The 20,744-nt window shown below is 46.7% G+C and overlaps 1 protein-coding gene across 1 annotated transcript in view; it reads right to left on the reverse strand.

The window, feature by feature from the left end:
• The window catches only part of IFT54 (intraflagellar transport 54), a 31,729-nt gene extending 11,519 nt beyond the window's left edge, over window positions 1-20,210 (reverse strand). Inside the window, exons 1-8 of the mRNA XM_088467761.1 lie at window positions 20,169-20,210; window positions 19,959-20,040; window positions 14,979-14,999; window positions 14,317-14,392; window positions 5,786-5,869; window positions 5,005-5,131; window positions 4,880-4,916; window positions 3,926-3,993 (exon numbers count right to left, since the gene is read on the reverse strand). Coding sequence (XP_088323887.1) covers window positions 3,926-3,993; window positions 4,880-4,916; window positions 5,005-5,131; window positions 5,786-5,869; window positions 14,317-14,392; window positions 14,979-14,999; window positions 19,959-20,040; window positions 20,169-20,195 — 522 coding nt within the window. The 5' untranslated portion in view covers window positions 20,196-20,210. The remainder of the gene's footprint in view (window positions 1-3,925; window positions 3,994-4,879; window positions 4,917-5,004; window positions 5,132-5,785; window positions 5,870-14,316; window positions 14,393-14,978; window positions 15,000-19,958; window positions 20,041-20,168) is intronic.
• Window positions 20,211-20,744: the final 534 nt, after the last annotated feature.

Raw genomic sequence — 20,744 nt, forward strand, 5'->3', positions numbered from 1 at the left:
TAAAAGGACTTCTGCCGTCGGAGCCTTGATGAGTAAATTGTCTAGGTACGGAACTATCGTCCCCCCCCGAAAGCGCAAGTGAGACACCATGACGGCCATCACTTTGGTGAATACCCTGGGAGCTGACGAGAGACCGAATGGCAGGGCCTGAAACTGGAAATGAGCTTCCCTGATGGCAAATCTGAGGAAAGCCTGGTGAGGAACCCAAATTGGGACATGCAGATAGGCGTCCTTGATATCTATCGACACCAGAAACTCTTCTGCCTCTAGTCCCGCAATGACAGAATGGCGAGACTCCATCTTGAATCTGTGAAATGAAAGATACTGGTTCAAGGATTTCAGATTCAGAATGGATCTGACTGACCCATCTGGTTTCGGAACCACAAAAAGGTTTGAGTAAAACCCTTGTTGTCTTTGTGCAGTGGGAACCGCCACAAGGGCCTCGGCCAGCAAAAGTTTCTCGATCGCTTGACGCAAAATTAGTTGCTTCAAGGGATCGACGGGCAAACCTGTTGTAAAATAACGCCCAGGAGGAGTGAAAGCGAACTCGATCTTGTATCCTTGAGATATCAGATTTCGAACCCAATTGTCTGGAGAAGTCCGTCTCCAAACCTCCGAGAAACGCTGGAGGCGAGCCCCCACCTTCGGATTTCCGAGATGGGATGGGAGCCCGTCATGCCACAGGCTTGTCTGCTGGCTTGGGATCTGGACGGCGGGCAATATTTGCTTGACGTCCTCTAGCACGGCCTCCTCGCCCCGCTGAAGACGAACCTCGCGATCGTCCCTGAAATCTTGCAGATGCTCGAAAGGAACGAAAGGAAGGTCCCCTAAACGAGCGACGCGGAGGAGGTGCTGATGAAGGTAGAAAAGTACTCTTACCTCCAGTGGCCAGCGAGATCCATTTGTCCAGCTCTGGACCAAATAAAATATCGCCTGTGAAAGGAAGAGCTTCCACTGCTCTTTTTGACTCCGCATCCGCTTGCCAGGCACGAAGCCAAAGTGCCCGGCGAGCAGAGACCACCGAAGCAGAAATCCTAGCGCCTACCTGGCCGATATCTCTGGAGGCGTCTCCTAAGTATACAGCAGACTCCTGAATATGTTCTGCCAAGGTAATCAGACCTGCCCGCGGAGTGTTGGATCTAAGACCCTCAGTCAATTGTTCCGCCCATTTTTCCACAGCCTTGTTGACCCAAGATCCTACCAAGGCCGGCCGGAGAAGTGCACCCGCGGCCGTATAAATGGATTTCAAAGTGGTTTCTAATCTCCGCTCTGAGGTTTCCTACAATGTAGTAGCTCCTGGAACAGGTAACGTGGTCGTCTTTGACAACCGAGACACCGAAGAATCCACAGGTGGCGGGGTCTCCCACCTCTTCCTATTTTCCGCAGGAAATGGGTAAAGAGAGAAAAAACGCTTAGGAATCTGGAATTTACGGTCCGGATTCTGCCAGGCTGCCGTCATCTGTTCGTCCAACTGGAGAGAAACAGGGAATGTGACGGCCATCTTCTGTGACCTGGTAAATAAGGAGTCTTCTAACGATTCTGGAGCTTCCTGGCCAGAAATCTTAAGAACTTCCCTTACCGCTAGAATGAGTGCGTCAATACCTTGCATTGCCTCAGGTTCTTGTGAGTAAGTCTCTACGTCTGATTCGTCCAGCATCTCCCCTTCCTCCTGAGACGAGTGATCCGCTGCCGAATCCTCATCCGACTGGAGAACCGCCGGAAGAGCCCTCTTCTTAGATGAGCGACTTACCGTAGCTTCAGGAGCTTTAGACGCAGAACCCATCACCTGAGCAAGGCTATTCACCGAGCGGACTAAATTCTGAGTCCACGCTGGTTCTGCTAGAAAAGAAGGGTGAGATGTGCCAGGTAGATCTCTGGCAGCCTCCCGTTCCCTACGGGAAGCGGCTAATTCAGAAGAAAGGTCCGCCATGAACCCTGCCAAACTATTTATGAAGGAGGGAGTGACAGACTGCGCGTTAGCACTCTCTGCTTCACACGTCTCGCACAGGGAAGACCCTTCGGAGCGAGCATGGGTAAATTTCTTCCTGCACTTAGTGCAGGCAAACAGCTTTTGTGATGCAGCTTTTTCTGTCCTGGATGTCATCATGTACTCACAGACAGGCACCACATACAACTCAGGAATGCAGAAGGAGTATAGGGAGAAGCAGAATTACAATAATAATGCTACTCAAGTATGGGAGCAGACAGAGCAATAAGGGAGGAGCAGAATTTCAATAATAATGCAACTCAGTAACAGGGGCAGACAGGCAATATAAGGGAGGAGCAGTCAATAGGACCAGAAGGTAGTTAAAACCACCTTCTGTAATTACAGACCCCCTGTAGAAGCTGTCAGATTTCTCCTCTCCCCCTCCGCTCAGTGCCTTCAGGGAATGTTCTCTGAGGCGCCACTCCCGTTCAGAGCGCGCCAAACTAGCCCAAAGGAGGAAGAGGAGGAGGGACCTATAAGCTCCTCCTCCTAATGGCCGCCGCTATTGTATGCGCGCGGCATACACTTATGTTCATGTGTCCCCGCACTGACAGCGTGGGCAGGCGGCACGACCGCCGCCAGTGATAAACGTGCCGGTGCCTTTTACACAAGCACCGGCACGCAGAGGCAGGACCGCTCTGAGCGAGCCTACCTAACAGCCAGCGCCGGTGTTCTATCACAACACCAGCGTGGCACTGACAGCCGCGCGCTGTTACCAGACCCAGCATATTATTTACACCTCTCCTGCTAGTCAGGAGAGGTGTGCTACTTACCGGGATGCTGCGGCCAGAGCGCTGGGCAGTGAGGGGAGAGCGGGGACCCGGACACAAGCCAGTGTTAGCTGTGGCGGGCCCCGCTGAGTCTGATGACTCCTAACTGCCTAAAGCAGCCTCCCCTCCATAGGGTGACCGGACACAGGCTGCAGTAGCCGTGTGGTCCCCTCTCTGGCGGCTCCCACGATGCAGGTAGACTGTCACAGTCAACAGTCTGCCTGTCCTCTTGCTTTGATTTTCTTTTACAATTTTTATTTAATTTAAGGGCTGGAGACAGTCCCTGTGCACCGGCTCTACTCGGGCACATTCTAAAAACTGGGGCTGATGGGGCATAGAGGGGGAGGAGCCAGTCACACTACTAGATTTTTAAAGTGCCAGGCTCAACTCAACCCACCGTCTATACCCCACTGTCATGAAGCTCCAGTGTCCCCTAGTGGATGAAGGAGAAAGAGTTGGGAGCGGATACATCCGCATGTTGCACTGACAGCTAAGGCCAACACAGACAGAAGAGAGATGGGAGCGGATACATCCGCAAATCACACTGACAGCTAAGGCCAACACAGACAGAAGAGAGATGGGAGCGATACATCCGCATGTTACACTGACAGCTAAGGCCAACACAGACAGAAGAGAGATGGGAGCGATACATCCGCATGTTACACTGACAGCTAAGGCCAACACAGACAGAAGAGAGATGGGAGCGATACATCCGCATGTTACACTGACAGCTAAGGCCAACACAGACAGAAGAGAGATGGGAGCGATACATCCGCATGTTGCACTGACAGCTAAGGCCAACACAGACAGAAGAGAGATGGGAGCGGATACATCCGCAAATCACACTGACAGCTAAGGCCAACACAGACAGAAGAGAGATGGGAGCGATACATCCGCATGTTACACTGACAGCTAAGGCCAACACAGACAGAAGAGAGATGGGAGCGATACATCCGCATGTTACACTGACAGAAGTTGAGAGATAGAAAATTAACTTTTAATACCATATAAAAGGAAACTTAAAAAGGTTCATGTTGTGTTAGCAAATAACCACATATACCGAAGTGACCAAGAGTCAGAGTGCAGGGGAGCCAATGCTTGGGAATAGGTCAGCCCTAATGTAACCTCATTTGCTGGCTGTATCTCTTTCTCCCATGGCAGCTCTTACCTTACTGACCGCGTCAGGTTTTGTCTCATAGTCTTTCTTGGTCTCTAAGATTTTCTTAACAAGGCTGCCTGTAAAATAAGAAATCCGAACATACAATACTGAGATAGAAAGCACACGTGTCCCTACACTCTGGCCAGCAAGGGATGCCATATGCCCTGTCGGGATAAAGCAGTCACTGTCGGCAGCACTACGCTGGCACCACGATGCCGACAAGGTTAAAGTGCAACTTTAGTAGCATGATTCAATTTATACTGCTGACACTGATAAAATGCTTCAAGTAGCATTTTAAAATGATTGGCAATGTGGTGGCGGCATAGTGCTGTCGACAGTGTTACTGCTGACATATTATATATACCCCTAGCTCTCAGCCATAACAGCTACCAAGTGGTAAAAAAAACCCCACAAGAACTAGGAATGTAATAAGGATACAAGCACAGACTCGCTATATATTATGCTACAGCTATTGTAGTACTTGGATACTGAAACAGTTCAACATTTCTATTTAATTAAGTTCTAATGTAACTTTGATGTGACATGAAGCAGAGGAATCCATAGGCATGTATTAGTAGGAGCGTTCTGCACAGCATCATGCATACCTCCCAACATGACCCTCTCCAGTAGGGACACAATGCTCTGGTCCTGGACTTCCCTGGTAATTTATGATTGGTGGAGGCTCCAGGGGTGGGGCTGCAGCACAGTCCAAAATCCAAATAGGGGAGTCACACCAACTGCCAGCGAGTCCCCAGCCAGTGATGTTGGGCAGTGTGTGAAATGACAGTTGGTGTGACCCCCTTATTTGAATTTTGAACTGTGCTGCAGCCCCACCTCTTACCAGGGAAGTCCAGGAGCAGAGCATTGTGTCCCTCCTGGAGAGGGTCATGTGGGGAGGTATGCAGCATGCATGCTTTATGATCCCTGTAACGTAGGAACATGAACCCATTGCACAGCTCTCACCATGCTTCTCATCCCCAGCGAGATCCAGCTCCGGCTCCTGAATAGACAAGACAGATACATATCGTCAGTCACACATCTTGTCTAATCTATCAGAGCAAATACACCCACCTGCCCTTCTCACTCACCAGCTGCATGTCGGGCATCTCCGACAGCTGAGGAGGAGCTTCCTCTACCACAAACTCATGGTCATCATCAGCGTCATCTTTTTGCTTGTCCACAATCACGTTGGATATACCCTTTCCACTGCTGACCCTAAATCAAGATATATGCATGAATATAATATAGGATATAAGGTTAATGCTCGGTATGGCCACTTATTAGTTAAAGGCTCCCCTCCCTTGCCCTAGAACAGCCTGGACCCATTAATCCATGTTCTTTACAGTACGTCAAATTTCGATTTACAATCTTCTACTGTGCAGCTTTGGCGGGCCTGTTCTTAGCCGACAGACCGGGAACCTGCTGTAATCTTCTGCTGCTGTATCCAGGTGCTGGCCGGTCAGAGATGCTCTTCTGCATAGCACTGCTGTAATGTCACTTTACGGTCAGCTTGCACCAGGCTGGCCATTGTCCTCGGACCTCTTTCAAAACTTTTTCGAACTGCAGCTCATTGGATGTTTTTTGTTATCTCTAGAGATTGACGTGTGTAAAAATCCCAGATAGTAGCAGTTTCTGAGATTCTCAAACCATCACGTCTGGCACCAGCAATCATTACAAGGTCAACGGCACTTAGGTCTAAAGTCTTCCCCAATCTGGAGATTGGTTCTAACAATAACTGGACCTCCCGATTATGTATAAATGCTTTATGCATTTAGTAGCTGCCACATGACTGATTAGATCAGTGCATGTGTACCTAATAAAGAGGCCACTGAACGTGTGTGTGACAATGCTACTTAAGGCATAACCCACCTTTCAGGAACAACCACCTCCACGCTGCCCTGCCGTCTCACTCTTGGCGGTGCAGGTCGTGCACTTCCTGGCCGAGGGATCCTCCTGCAGCAGATGGAGTGTTATAAATAGGATGACACAGACACACAGGTACATAGTGACATCTTTTACACAATGCAGTGAATTATTTACTTACAGCTAAACAAGCTCAACTTTGGAGCAGTAACAGAAAGCATTGTTACACAACTAATTATCTACTAAACCTCAACATGGAATGACTTCTACAAACTGAGGCACGGGTCATTGGGTGTAAATACCACGGGAGACATTTATTTATAAAAGTAGTGTACAGGGAACACAAAACGGAATAGCCAAACCCGTCAGTGTAGGGTGAACATGTTGAATTTTAAAAGTTGTAAACTACTACTTCATGTGAATAGTTCCCAATGGTACAAGTTTTCCTAACAGCCACTCACATTATTTACTTAGGGAAGTGTTCAAATACACAATTGCTTTGGGAGCACTTGGAACGCCGAGATGTCCAATTACTGTACATTTTTGTCAGATTATGAAAAGGGCCTGATCCAGAGTTGGGAATAGAGTGAGTTATCTCTCTCAATGGGATGTATTCAGGAAGCAGACGGTCTAAATGCCGACCACCGGCTTCCCGACTCTCTAATCCCGGCGTGGTACTAATGACAGGCGTCGAAAACTAGACGCCTGTCATTATCCATACGCCGGAAGACCAACGCCCGGCATACCGGACGAAGGTAAGCTGGGCGCCGACAGCCGCGCGGAGGGGTTAGGGTGGGGGAGGTCAGGTTTAGGCACTTAGGGTGGGGGTTTAGGGTTAGGCACTTGGAGGGCAGGATAGGGTTAGGTCCCCCTAAGGGAGGGTTAGTGGGTAGAATTAGGTTAGCGATACTTACCTTTTGACGATCGGGACTGTCACCCTTGTCGGGCTGCCGCTGTCGGGATTTGCGGCCGGCAGTAATACCTACTTACACCCCTCTCAACTGATCATCTTGGTGAAACCATGCTGCATTGCAGGTGGGGCATATGTAAAATGTGCAGAGAGATTTAGATTTGGGAGGAGAGTTTCCAAACTGACATCTAAATTGTAGAGTAATAAAGCTGTGCAGTATTTGTGGTCTACATGCAAAAGCAACCAGTATTTACCCTACATGTAAAAAAATGTATGCATTTACACCCCTTGCATTGCAATATGGTTTCTTCAGGTTCACAGTGGAGTGAGATATCTCACTCTATTTCCAAGTCTGAATCAGGCCCCAAGTCCGCACAATACATTGGTCTGGGAATAGGATAAAAAAAAATAAAAAAAAATGTATTAACCAAACGTTGTATGTGTAACAAGCTTTCCATCAGTCCTGCTGCACTGATGGACTCTTTCTAAGAGGGCAGGGCTTTTAGCATATACTATTTCATGACAATACAACAACAAGGAACAAAGGGCCTGATTCAGACCCGGTCGCAAGCGCTGAGCACTCGCAACCGGGTCGATGGTGGCCCACTGGGCATGCGCAGGACGGAGCCCGCTCCGTCGTGCACATACGCGAGCCCCGGATAGTGACGGGCGCTACGTCGCTCCGGGTCTCGCACCAAAGGGGGCGAGCTGTCGATGGTGAGTGACAGCTCGCCCCGTTTGGTAGGCGGACCAGGGGCGTGGCCGGCCAAACGGAGGTGTTCCCGAAGGAACGCCTGCCGTTTGGGGGCGGCCCCACTGACATCACCAGTGATGTCAGTGGGAGAGCTTCCGGCTCTATTAGAGCCGGAAGCTCTCTGGGCCTTGCGGCCACGAGACCCTACCACAAGGGTCTCGTCGCAAGCCCAATGGTCGCGATGGTCTTGACCATCGCGACCATCATCCTGGCCCCTCGCAATAGCTGTAGGTGGTCACCCACAGCTATGCGAGCGGCCAGGAGGCCGCTCCATAAAATAAAATAACGCCCTGATTCAGAGCAAGCGCTCTGTCAGAGCGATCGTCTCTGAATCAGGCCCAAAGGCTTTAAGACTTATGGTAGTATTTTTGCGGTATCCATGCACCAGCTCTGTTATTATGGAAACCACTGATCACTATGTTAAGAGTTTCTGTAGTACACATTGATACTGGACCAATATAACAACACCCTGCATTAAAGTGACAGTGTGTACTCTGAATTTGTTTATCAAGGGAACAATGATCCCTCTCCAAACAAGTGTGCATCACTGACACATGGCAGACTAACGGTTAGGTGAACATAGTGATCCACCTGGTACTACAATACTTTTAAGCTTTTAAATTCAGTTTAACTAAATAGAATTTATTTTAATTAAAAAAAATCAAGTGCACCGGTTACCTGGAGGTAACTATTATGCATGCGTCAGTATCGGATAGAAAGCAGCCTGTAAATTTACCACAAACTAGCGAGTTGCTACATTCTGTTCACTCCCCAAAATGGCTGCCGTCTTGCAAACACAAAGGACACAGCGATTACTGACTAAAAAAACAGGATTTTGGTACTTACCGATAAATCCCTTTCTCCGATTCCACAGGGGACACTGGAGTTCAAGACAGTGGGGTATAGACGGTGGTAGAGTAGAGCCTGGCACTTTAAATAATTTAGAAGTGTGACTGGCTCCTCCCCCTCTATGCCCCATCAGCCCCAGTTTAAGAACTGAGCCCGAGAGGAGACGGAGGACAAAAGGAATATGAGAAGAAGGAGAAGACCACAGAACGGAACAAGACCGACTGAAGGAGAACACAGGAACCCACTGCAGGGAACACATGCAGTCACACAACCATATAAGGACCAAACAAAACGGCAAGTACGCAGCGCTGGGCGGGCGTCCAGTGTCCCCTGTGGAATCGGAGAAAGGGATTTATCGGTAAGTACCAAAATCCTGTTTTCTCCTTCATCCACTAGGGGACACTGGAGTTCAAGACAGTGGGGACGTCCCAAAGCCAACCTCCCGGGTGGGAAGCGCGGAGAACTTGTTGACCCTTCTGCCAAACCGAAGCCGGGACCGCCCAGAAACGGAGGCCCAATGGAAAGGCAAGAGCTGAGGATCAAGTGCCGTAGAGCCAGGAGATAATGAGAACTCCTTGCTGAACAGTCACAGAAATTCCAAAACCTACTGCGTAAATCGAGTGGAAAAAAAAAAACGACTAGCCAGAGAACACCCGCAGATGAGAGGCATCAGAACACTGCAAGCTCAGCTGAAACAGACCAAGCCAGAGCGCAGGGAGCAGAGAACCCCAACCAGAATCCATAGGAGAAGGGCAGGAACACGAGACAAAACTCGAGAAAACAGGAAGCTGCAACAGTCGCAGATAGCAGAATCCCAGCACTGCTGGACTTAAATCATATAGATGGAAGTATATCGATACCAATCTACAGATACAGAGCTGATCCTGTCCACAAACTCCAACAAAGAGTATGCAGGGAGGCAAAAGGCAACACCGAACAGTCACCCTGAACCATCCTAGATGTCCAACTATTACAAGGTTGTTAACCAGCGGAAGGGTTAGACCATAGAAGTCTCCAACGAGTAGAGATCCCACTGGACATGAGGCGGATTCGAGAGGATTGAGAATACAATTCCTTTCAGAGGGTCAGACAGCAGAACAACCCATTCTGAGAACAGAGGGAGAAAACAGTCACTGAAACCCTGCAGCTGAAAAGAAAACCACAGCCACAAACTCCAAACAACTTCCAACATGATGGAAGTGCGTGGTCAGTAGCAACTGCTGGCCCGAACATAGTAAAAAAACAACCAGGATATCCTAGCGGTAAAAGAGCATGGATGCAATAGCCACCCAGGGAGCGCTACCAATATAGGGAAGCATCCCATACAGCAAGGCTAGAGCACTAGGACAACTATGAAGGTACCCGTCAGGCATCTGTCAGTGTGCTGAAAATCTCAACAGATACTGAACAGGAAAACCAACCAACCAGGGCCCCTGCATAGAACATAGTGACTGTCACACTGTAATGTAAAGATGTGCACTAGCCCAGAGATGCGCTTCAGTCCATAACCCCAACAGATTTCAGTAGAATAGTGTCACTAATCTCAATGTTGGAACTATGCACCCACACACCAGGAAAACTCTAAAGTGTAGAGCCACCTGATTAAAATAGTGGATGGCTGCTAGGACAGCAGCTAGGGTGCGGAAGGGAGAATAACGCTATGTATGTCAGGTTGCATGAAATAGGAGCATCTTCCAAGGCATTAGTAAGCTCTTACCTGTGAGCGACCAGAAGCTTTCTGGACGCTATGTAGAATGTCACTGACCTTTTCCATCACACAGTAACCTGCCACGTTAGGTATAGAGTAGCTTCAATGGGCTGAGACCAATGTCTACAGCACGGACTTCAGTCTGGAGATGTGCAGTAGAAAATACTGTAGAAACTAGCAAAACGTTAGTGGAGACAAGAAGGTCGTACAACAGGACTCTATACCTGAGCATGTTCCATTAGGGATGTGTATCCATATAGAGATTATACATATACCCCAAAAACAGTCTGCTAGTGTAAGTATCCTTACATTAACACTTATAACGGTGAAGTGCATATTATGCCCACCAATCTAATACAACCCAGGCCTGACCCTGCCTATATCAGCGGGTGGCCATAGGCCTTCATGTAATTTAATTAATTAAGCCCTGAGGATGGAATAGAACCTGGATTCTCTATGTACTGATAGAAATGTACCTAGGGGCCCTTTAGAGACTCCTTTTATTGAGATATGCGACAAGACAATAATATGGAGTACCAGAATCGATACTGAGAAGGGTACCTATACATAGAGATAGAATGTGTTAGTTATCCCAAGTAAAGAAGGGACATATCTTAGGAAATATTCATACAAGGAATGGTTATAGTATAATATATATACCCACGTACACACCGACAAACATAATTGCATGAGAAGGCAATCTCTTTGAAAGGAAGAGTTAGTGCCAACATAGTAAGTTTACTTGTCAGACTCCTGCACCAGGAGATCAGAATGCCATATATATGTCCTGCATTCTTGGTGTATGTTTGCTTCCAAGTGCGCTACTGGAGTGTAGTTGTAAATAATAATAATAATACGGTCCCCTGAAAAGGGGCGCCGTAGATAAAGACTGACGGGAACAGAACTAACACCCCAGGAGGGTGTAAGCACATATCTTTATATACATGTGTGGACACACAAGAAGGCCCCAGTCATGTATAGGGTCCATACTAGAAGCAATGCCTTAGGGAATTGTGACTATCACTATGTAAGCTGCAGAACATGACTCTAGTTTATAGAGCCACTATTTAATATGTATTGATAAAGCCTACAGTTTCTGTAATTCCCAGGCGGCTTCCCAACCGTGGAGTTATAGGTAACCTAATGATTGTGGAAGTATAGGCATCCTACACACACACACACACATAGATATAGATATAGATATATATATATATATATATATAAAACACAACCAAATCCCTAGGGAGAGATAGTGTAAAGTGGAGTTTTGTACCAACTACCGCTTCAGGAGAGTCAAGCCTCTAGTTGCAGCATGCTAGGTATCAGACATAAAACTGATCAGAACAGATCCTACCCTTGTTCTTATGGTAAGGATAAAAAGTGATATCCACATATGCGTACCTACATACAAGATTAGTAGGAGACAATTTTTTTTTTTTTTTTTTTTTTTTTAAACTAAAACATGAATCATAGTAGAGCCATGGAAGGAACTGAGCCCCAGGACAAAATTCACTCCAGACATGTATATGTTCTAAGGCAGGGCTTAGTATAAATTACAAATATATATACACATACATGTGCCTTACGGCTCATGTGCCGTGTGTGGCCATCATTCTGCTACAGCGTTTGGGCAGAATATTTTTGTAGCGCGCTGTCCCAGACTGGTATCTGTTACCGGTAACCATCTCCCTGGCAGTGCGTCACTAACTTAACCTTGTGTGTGCTGCCAAGGGAGCACATAAGATATAAATCTATATAGATGCACATATGCATACCTTTTAAGGGAAGCACAGAAGGCTGGTGAGAACTGGAAGTTTTTAAAACCAGCCTATAATTTAGCGTATATGCATGTTCATTTAGGCAGGGTAACTAGTGCACCATGAGGTAGCCTTCACAGACTATGATAAATATTTCATAGATGGGACTAGAACCCACTGTGTATTGCTCACCAGTCCACTGCATTAGCTGGTTGCTATTCAGGCTCATTCCGGGCGCGGAGTGCGCGCTAACCGGAGAGCAAGTTCGGAAGTCAGGCAATTAGATTAAGCTAGGCGCCCCTTGCTATAGAACCAAGTGAAAGCCTGACAGGGGTTAATACCCAGCGCTGCAAAACGGCGGGACTATGTCCAGTCCGCACAAAGCTTTCATGTGCATTTGGATCCAAGTACTATCAGACGAGATCGGGCGTGTTCATGTAGAATACAATTACCCAGAGCCACTAGCTACAACGCAGAACTCGCCTCCATGTGAGAGGAGACCGGAAAACTATGGCGTCGCTGGAATGCAGGCCGCACCAAACACAGGTCCCTTTCCTTATATAACTAAAGGAAAGCCCTACTGGGACTTGCCAGCTGTACACTATGGTTGCACAGGCTGTTCTTGTGAGCAAAAGGGGGTGGGGGCCACGGTGTCTCCTCTTATAATAGGAGAGCTGTGCATAGTTACCAGAGTGAGTGCGGCAGCACCACATGTCACAACCCCGTTAAGTAACACCTCCTCTACTAAACAAGAGAGGTAAGTAATATGCAGCTAAGGTGCTGGGCAGGGCAGGAGACCTGGACCCAGCGGGGTTCAGTTGCGGCTGGCCCCACTGACTCTGGGAGGGTCGGGGGACCCGAACACAGCCAGGTTCAGCTGCGGCGGGCTCTGCTGAATCGGAGGCTGTATAAAGCTTTCCCTTTGAAGCGGGAAGCCTGATAGTGGCCGAACTGTGTAGCATAAATATATATTTCACCTGACTAGCACCGCCCCCCAACAGAACTGCACAAGCGGAGTTATAGTGCACCCTCTGAATTACTTAGCATGCGCAACTGCGTGTGGGTAGGTGCAGCAAATAGCTGGACTGCAGCAGGTGTAAACTAACTAAACTGTGTGTACACAGGTGTTTACCACTGCCCTTAAGAGGGAAGCGGGGGTGATCTGGCAGGCACTGGTCCGCGCTGCAATCATCACTGAGCCTCCCGCGGAGCAGCCACTTCAGGGGCCCAGACCTCTCCCTGCATCTCATGCGCTGAAGCGTGCGGCCACTACGGCAAATAGGTGGAGAAGGGCGGCGCCTGTTGCTCTCTAGGGCGCTGCAATGGCCGTCGGACCTAAGCCCCGCCCCTTCACTGACGGGAACGGAGCCCCGGCACTAGTTCCGACCTTTGGCTGCTCTGTAAGGAGCTGCAATAGAGGCTGTATACTGCGGGACTTAATTTAGGCAGCCCGCCTTACAGACCCCCCGAAAGCCAGCGCCGGTGCTAGAGAACTGCGTTGCTTAAAAGCTCTTTACTAGGGGAGCGCTATTATGGCAGCCCCTGACAGCCGTGTGCACGCGGCAGTTGAGGGAGAGCCCGACCACAGATGGCGCCGCTAGTATGCATGACGCGCCAATAAACCTACGCCCCCCGCTTGCTCTGGTGCTCTCACCGGGATGCCTAACTTCGGAGGTCAGGGAGAAGTGGTGCAGGGGGGAGGGTTGGGTCTCTCCTAACAGTGACAGCGCAATTGTCACTGAGCCCAGCTTTTTACAACCACTGCTCCTGCTAATCAGGAGCAGTGGTTATACTTACAGGCTGCTGCGGCCGAGATGCTGGGCTGAGGGGGCGGCGAGGAACCCGGACACATGCCGATGTCAGCAGTGGCGGATCCACGCAGGGTCCGATGACTCCATGATTGTGCCCCCTCCTCAGGGTCACCGGACACAGGCTGCAGTAGCCGTGTGGTGCCCTACCGGCGGCTCCCACGTAGCAGGCAGACTGCCACAGCAAGCAGCCTGCCTGTCCTCAATGCTTGTTTAAATTATGGAAAGGCTGGAGACAGCCTGATGTGCGACCGGCTCTCTCGGGCACATTCTAAAAACTGGGGCTGATGGGGCATAGAGGGGGAGGAGCCAGTCACACTTCTAAATTATTTAAAGTGCCAGGCTCTACTCTACCACCGTCTATACCCCACTGTCTTGAACTCCAGTGTCCCCTAGTGGATGAAGGAGAAAGTTTAATATTTTGCACATTTCTACTTATGACAGTGATAGGCAACCTGACGCACGTCACAGGCCGCATCGGCGTTCCGTTACCTTCTAAATGGCTGCACATTACTCTTAATCTCAGTAGTAAGTTTAATCAAAGAAAGAACCACAGATGTAATAACAACATCAGCAGACATTTTATACAAGCGTTAAATGCTACAACAAACAAATCTAGTCAGGAAGGAGACGTGGTCTGCATTGAAGGATCGTAGGGTCGTCTGTAGCCCATCACTAATCTATGGATAAACCATTAATGGAAACTACTAAAAGCAGATATACTGGACATGAGAGGTCATCACTGCTTTACCTTTGTGCAGCAATATTTGCCTGTACATCAGAAACATCGTTACTCCCTGAGCTCTGGATCTCTGCAGTTCTCCCCTCTAAGATAAGAAGATATCACACAGTAACACAGCAGTACATTGCAAACAATCTGGCAACACTCTGTGCAAGCAAAATGAATCCATTAACAATGTCTGAGAAAAAAAAAAAATGAAATGAAAACAAATGACACATAAATTACAGCCAAACACCCATATAATATTATCCAAAATGTCATTCATTTCAATGGGCCTATATCCTGCACTTTACACTACTGCTTCCAATATTTTACACCCCAATCTGTACCTCTGTATGTGATTTGCTACGGGGTAAATTTGGACGGATTCGGATTCATTTGATTTTTATTCCTTCATATTATATTACAGTGCAGGAATTCTTTTTTTGGATGGAACATCCACAATGTGCAGACTTGTTATAAGCTGTAGCAAGGGAATAATGTACGTTACCATTGCAGTTCCTGCTCTGTTTTCCCTTATTTTACAAGAAAAAAAGTCTAAAAAAAACGTACAAATTTTTTCGCCTGGTCTCATGGTCCCTTGAAATATGTAGCAATGGAGTGTGACTGTATTTAATTAGACTTTTTATTTTTCCATCTATTGATAGCCCTGAGACAAAGTATGATCTTACCTTCATCACTGGCTGACTCTCCTGTAATGTAAGAAAGAGAGAATGAAAACCTTGCCCAAGGCTGTAACATGCAGTAATCAGTGATAAAAGCAATTCTTCTGTACCACTATTTCCTTTCACCCGAATTATGGATTACTGTACAATGTAAACACCAAGGACTAGATTTACTAAAGTGTGTGTGGTTTGCAAACCCATCCATTATATTTACTAGTGGTGGTTCCCAAATTGGGTGCACTGGTACCCTTGGGAGCCGCAGGGCACTTGCAGGGGTGCAATGGGTTAGTGGTCCAGGACCAAAGCAATTTATTTATGGTCAATGTGATTGGAAGTCACCAGCACTGGTTTTGCCTATAATATGTGCCGACAAACAGAAGGGCGACTCTGTCCCCTGCCACATAACGGAACCTAAGGGTGACATATAAGCAGAATTTACTTCATTTATTCATGTTTGCTGCATTTGCGAATAAGAGACCTATGGCCTAGGTGTGCCGTAAATAAAATGCTAATATTCTAGGGTGCCGTGAGTCAAGAAAGTTTGTGAACCACTAACCTATGGTAAATACAATCATGAGAATTTAAAAATAAATAATTCTATAGGATATTACATACTTTATATACGTATTAATACTAGCTTAGAGTTCACTGTTAGCTAAGGCCGCTATTATCTGCCTCTCTCTCTCTCTCTTACCCATAATCCCTTTATCTCATCCCAGAGCCCGTCTGTCGCATCTATTTATAGCAGATAAATCTCACACAACTCAGTAACTGGGGCTTATGTCCTAGGTGCAGAGTATGGATCTGGATTTGTAGGGGTTGGAATAAAGCATAACTGGGGATATGGGCATATATTGCAGATAAAGGCAGCACGGAGAAAGGCAGGAATCAGGTTTTCAATTTACTTTTGCAGTTTTATACATGAATCCCAAATAGCAAGTTACTGACAGTATTGTAAATTCATACATATCAAACCAAGCGGAATAAAATACAGGGAGTAACTGTGGTATGTATAACGCTCTCTTTCACCCCAACAAGGCTGCCATGTAATGATGGAGGTACTTCACTAACTAAATAGGCAGAGAGTGAATGACTGCTTGGCAGACTTGCTTTGCTTAGTAGACTGTGTGGATTGGTTGATTCATATTCAGGAGCAGAACCAGAAGTCATAACTCAATCTCGTATCTCAAATACCTGCAGAATCAGTTTTTGGACCTGTAGCCAATTAGATCAGGAAACTGCCCTAACTATATGAACGGGGCTTTCTGTACTGGAGTGAGGAAGTAAAGCTTTATAAATAGACTATACTAATGCCGCTGACAAGTGCACTTCTGGAGGGGAGGGAGGGAGGGAAGGGAAGGGAAGGGAAGGACATCAGCGGGCAGACAGGCAGATTCAGGGTCGCTGGTGGAAGACCGGAACAAAAGTGTACTGGTGTCAGGAATAGTGCTAGCAGGAGAGAAGAAGGGCTTACAGGCTAAGAGCGAGAGACCGAAGAGCAAAGTTTGGATCGGGTTGGGTACAGGATGACGTCACTCACCGGGATATTGACCGCATCCTGTTTGGATCTGCTTCCATACTCCAGCCAACCTATTCTATTCACATATCACATGATCTACTGGTACTACTTTGTGTCTTCCCTAATTCTATCAGGGCTTCCCTCTGCTAACCTGACCTCCACCAGATACATCTCATACCCCTCACCCTATCTGCCCCTGTCCGATCAACATCTCCTGTACCCTAGTCTTTAGACAGCAAGCTTGCACAGATAGGACCCTCTGAGCCTAATGTCTCCTTTCTATAGTTACAGGATTTGTACAAGCTCTTATATCTGCTGAGAATTTACATTTGTCCGGCCCTGACCTGCAACAGCTCTCACGTGACTGGTTCATTCACGTCTTGCGTATTACTTCGTTATTCCTCGCCTGTCCGGCACCGCAGAACATGTGGCATCTTATGAATAAACTTTGTGGATGAGGCCGATGAGTTGTCCTGATTCGGTCACTATGTGAATGAAGCACAGAACTGCCCATCTGACCATGCTAGATACTTCTACTGAACCTGCTTACCTACGGTTGCCTTTCCTGGGAAGATGTTTGGGAGGACTGTATAACTCACTGGTCTCTCTCTCAGTAACGCTGCCTGTAGCTTCCACTTTATACTCTCCCTACTTTCTGATACGGATGGTTTATAAGAGAAGTTCAAATTATTTCATAGAATTTGGCACATAAACTGCTTAGGTGGTAACTATGCTGGAGCTTTGCTGTCTAGTCTTACTATGCTCACGTGCTGACTCTCGAAGAGAAGGGAGTTATGTTACAGAGCACAAAGAAAAGTGTTACTTACAGAACTGAGAAGCAAAGCTCACTCTACAGAGTTTTACAATACATCATTATCTAACAGACTCATTTATTTATATAATTATTAAATGGTCTACATATCTGTAAAGTTAGGACCAAATAAACTGAATTATAGCTTTTTTTTTTTTTTTTTTAATGTAATTGTTCAATATCTGCAGTGGAAATAAAAAAAAACAAAAAAAAAAAAACGTCAGACATCCGCAGCACAGCTGACTTATCCTGCCGACTACGCAATTTGTCACAATTCCGTAGTGAGAGTTATGCGGTGTATATTGGAGGCTTTTACCAAAAAGATTAATATATTCTTTCAAATGGAAGATAGAAAGTTTTGGTAAAGCAAAATAAAATTTTTGTACATTTTTCTATGGGTATTCGTAAAATAAAAAAAATAAAAAAAATTTGCAACAACAACAATATTAGCAAATAAAAGATAAAACCGTGTGTGATGATGTCAGATTGCGCTGGCAATCATCCACTACACTGTGAAACCACAACATGAGCAGGGAAATGGGAGGCACTAACAATGATTGACCTGTCACCTCCAGACTTATTGAAAAGTCAATCATTAGTGCCCAGACAATAAAACATTTAGAAGTCCAGGGATGGGTAGGAACAAATTGTTATTTTCCATTACTGTGCCACCAAATGGAAACTACTGTCTTTTCCAGTCTTGGCTTAAAAAGTTATAATGCTGTAGGCTGCATAGTTTTAAAATATTTTATGTATTTCAGTCAAGACCGTGCAAACTAGCAAATCAAAAAATAATGCATTATCATTATCAAGGGCAGATTTAGTATGAAAATAGAGTTTGTGTGCAATCTTGTTTTTTTCAGTTTTAAAAAAGGTAAAAATTACTTATGCTGGCCATACACGCTACAATTATCGGGACGATCCGCCCGATATCGGCAGATCGCCGCGATAATTGTAGCGTGTGGGGGGGCGACCGAGGGTTAAATATTGCTCGGTCGGGCATGCTGGATTGTCCAGCATGCCCGTCCGATGCGATATTTAGCGGGTAAACTGTCGGCCGCATCGGGCAGCCGACAGACAGACATTTCCTGTGTTCCTTCCTACGGAAGGAACAGGGAAATGTCTCTGCCCCCGGGGGCGAAGCGCAGATGTCGGGCTACACACTGAGATTTCTCTCACAGTGTATGCCGGCGACTTCTGCGGCTGGCATGCTGCCAGATAAAATGTGGTCTGACAGACATTTTATCTGGTAGCGTATGCCCAGCATTAGTGGTGTTTAGAGCAAAAAAAAAAAAAATACAAAAACATTTGCCTTTAGCCCCCTTTGTTTTTGATAAAATTGCAAGAAACAAAAACAAACAAAAAAACACACTTTGGCCCTCATTCAGAGCCGTACGCTCTGAGCAGAGCGCACGCTCTGAATGAGGGCCGTCCTCCATAATTATGGAGCGTCCTCCTGGACGCTCGTATAGCTGTGGGTCACCACCCACAGCCTGTACGAGCGTGCAGGTTGATGGCCGCGATGGTCTTGACCATCGCGACCATCGCCACTGCGAGCCGGAGCCTGCGGTTGAGTTTTTCAACCGCAAGGCCGGAGTGATTTTGGCTCTATCAGAGCCAAAATCACTCCCACTGACATCACTAGTGATGTCAGTGGGCCGGCTTCTGACGGTAGGCGTTCCCTTGGGAACGCCCCCGTCAGGGAGGTACGCCCCCGACACGCCCACCAAAGGGGGCGTGCTGTCAATCAACATCGACAGCACGCCCCCTTTGATCAGACACAACGAGCGAAGGAAAGTCCTTCGCTCGTCGCGTCTGGCGCATGCGCACGACGGAGCTCCCGCCGTCGTGCGCATGCGCAGTGCACAACATCGACCCACTTGCGAGTGGACAGCCGCTTGCGAGTGGGTCTGAATCAGGCCCTTTGTGCATAATTTTGAGTCAATTCTGTTTGCAGTATCTGGAAGTATATGCATCCTAAGGTGTCAATCCTATTAGCTGCAAGTCCCCTAATGGAGCAAGCAAGTGCAGCTGTATGTCGCACTTATGGTGCCTCCGGATTTGATTTGTGTTCGCATGGCTGCGTACAACAATCCGTGAATCCGAGGTGAAATCAGTTAGTGAGGGGCGTCCCCCTCGAACCTAAAGCTGGGTACACACTTGTCCAATCCTCCGGGGATCCAACTTCAGATCAGACTGTTTATACAATCCTACTGCAGACCTGCATCCATCCTATGTGTCCACACTGGTCCAAGTTTACAGCACTCCAATCTCCATCTGCTGAAAGGATTGTATCACCGTACACACTCTAACAGGACCGCCAGCAATAGTATTTTATGAAAACGCCTCAGGTATAATTTGTGAGTACTGCATGAACACGTGACTGATATTGATGTCGGAATGTGACCAGCACAAATGGTTTAAAATAAAATTCATAGAATTGGCACCTCTACATTAGTTTTGCTTTACCAAAAAGTAAAAAAAGTGCCTAAATATTTATAGTCACTATACAAAATAACACAATTATTTTAAACTGAAATATATAGGAGGTAGTGAAGTAAAAAAAAAAAAAAAAAAAAAAAAACTCTGTAACTTATCCAAGTAATCCCCCACCTCCGCGTTCTACCGCTCGCATTCTTCAGTTAATTATTCTCACCTTCTCCGCTAGGTTTGGCTGGTTTTCTCTCCCTTAGCTTTGAGGCGGATGGCCGCGCACTTTTGGTTGGAACAGAAAGCTTCTAGAGAATTAAAAAAATTAGGAAGATTTTAAGAAATTTCCAGTATGGTTCTAATTAACATACATGTCTATTTAGACAAACTAAACTGAAAAAAAAAAACCGGTATAAACAGTCTAACAGTTATATACCTCTTCTTCGGTGTGAGAGAGCTCCATGTACAACGTGAAAACAAATACAATAGAACATTAGACAGGAGACACAAACGTACTTACAATCTAACTATGCATCAGTAGTATCTATTAATCACCTAACACTTAAGCCCTGATCATAAAAGCCAAAAGGTTTCTCATTACATTAAGCTTGAATGTTGAAAACAAAGCCATGACGAGTGGTGTATGACCATTGACGCCAGGGTTCAAGACCAAGCAGTTGGCACAATCGCTGCCCTGGTGACAGCCCACTACATAAAAAAGCACAGGGTGGTCCTGTAGGATGCACCCGGCACCCAGCTTCCTGCTCGCAGTGCTCCCTAGGCGTTCAATGACTGATGTCATGACAAGAGCCAGGGGCCTAGAGTGCAGAGGCTCCATGCTAAGGCACTGGATAAAACTAAAACATTTTAAATGAGGATCATCTATAGAGCAGCCAAAATATACTGTAACTAGATGCGAAATGTATGCTGTAATACTTTCCTCTGCAAAATAAAAGTAGCATACAATTTTAGGGTTTTTTTTTCATTTACATTAAGTCCATTTCAATTGATC

This window comes from Taudactylus pleione, unplaced genomic scaffold, assembly GCF_031769625.1.
Source record: "Taudactylus pleione unplaced genomic scaffold, aTauple2 ptg000074l, whole genome shotgun sequence".
In the NCBI taxonomy this organism is placed as follows: domain Eukaryota; kingdom Metazoa; phylum Chordata; class Amphibia; order Anura; family Myobatrachidae; genus Taudactylus; species Taudactylus pleione.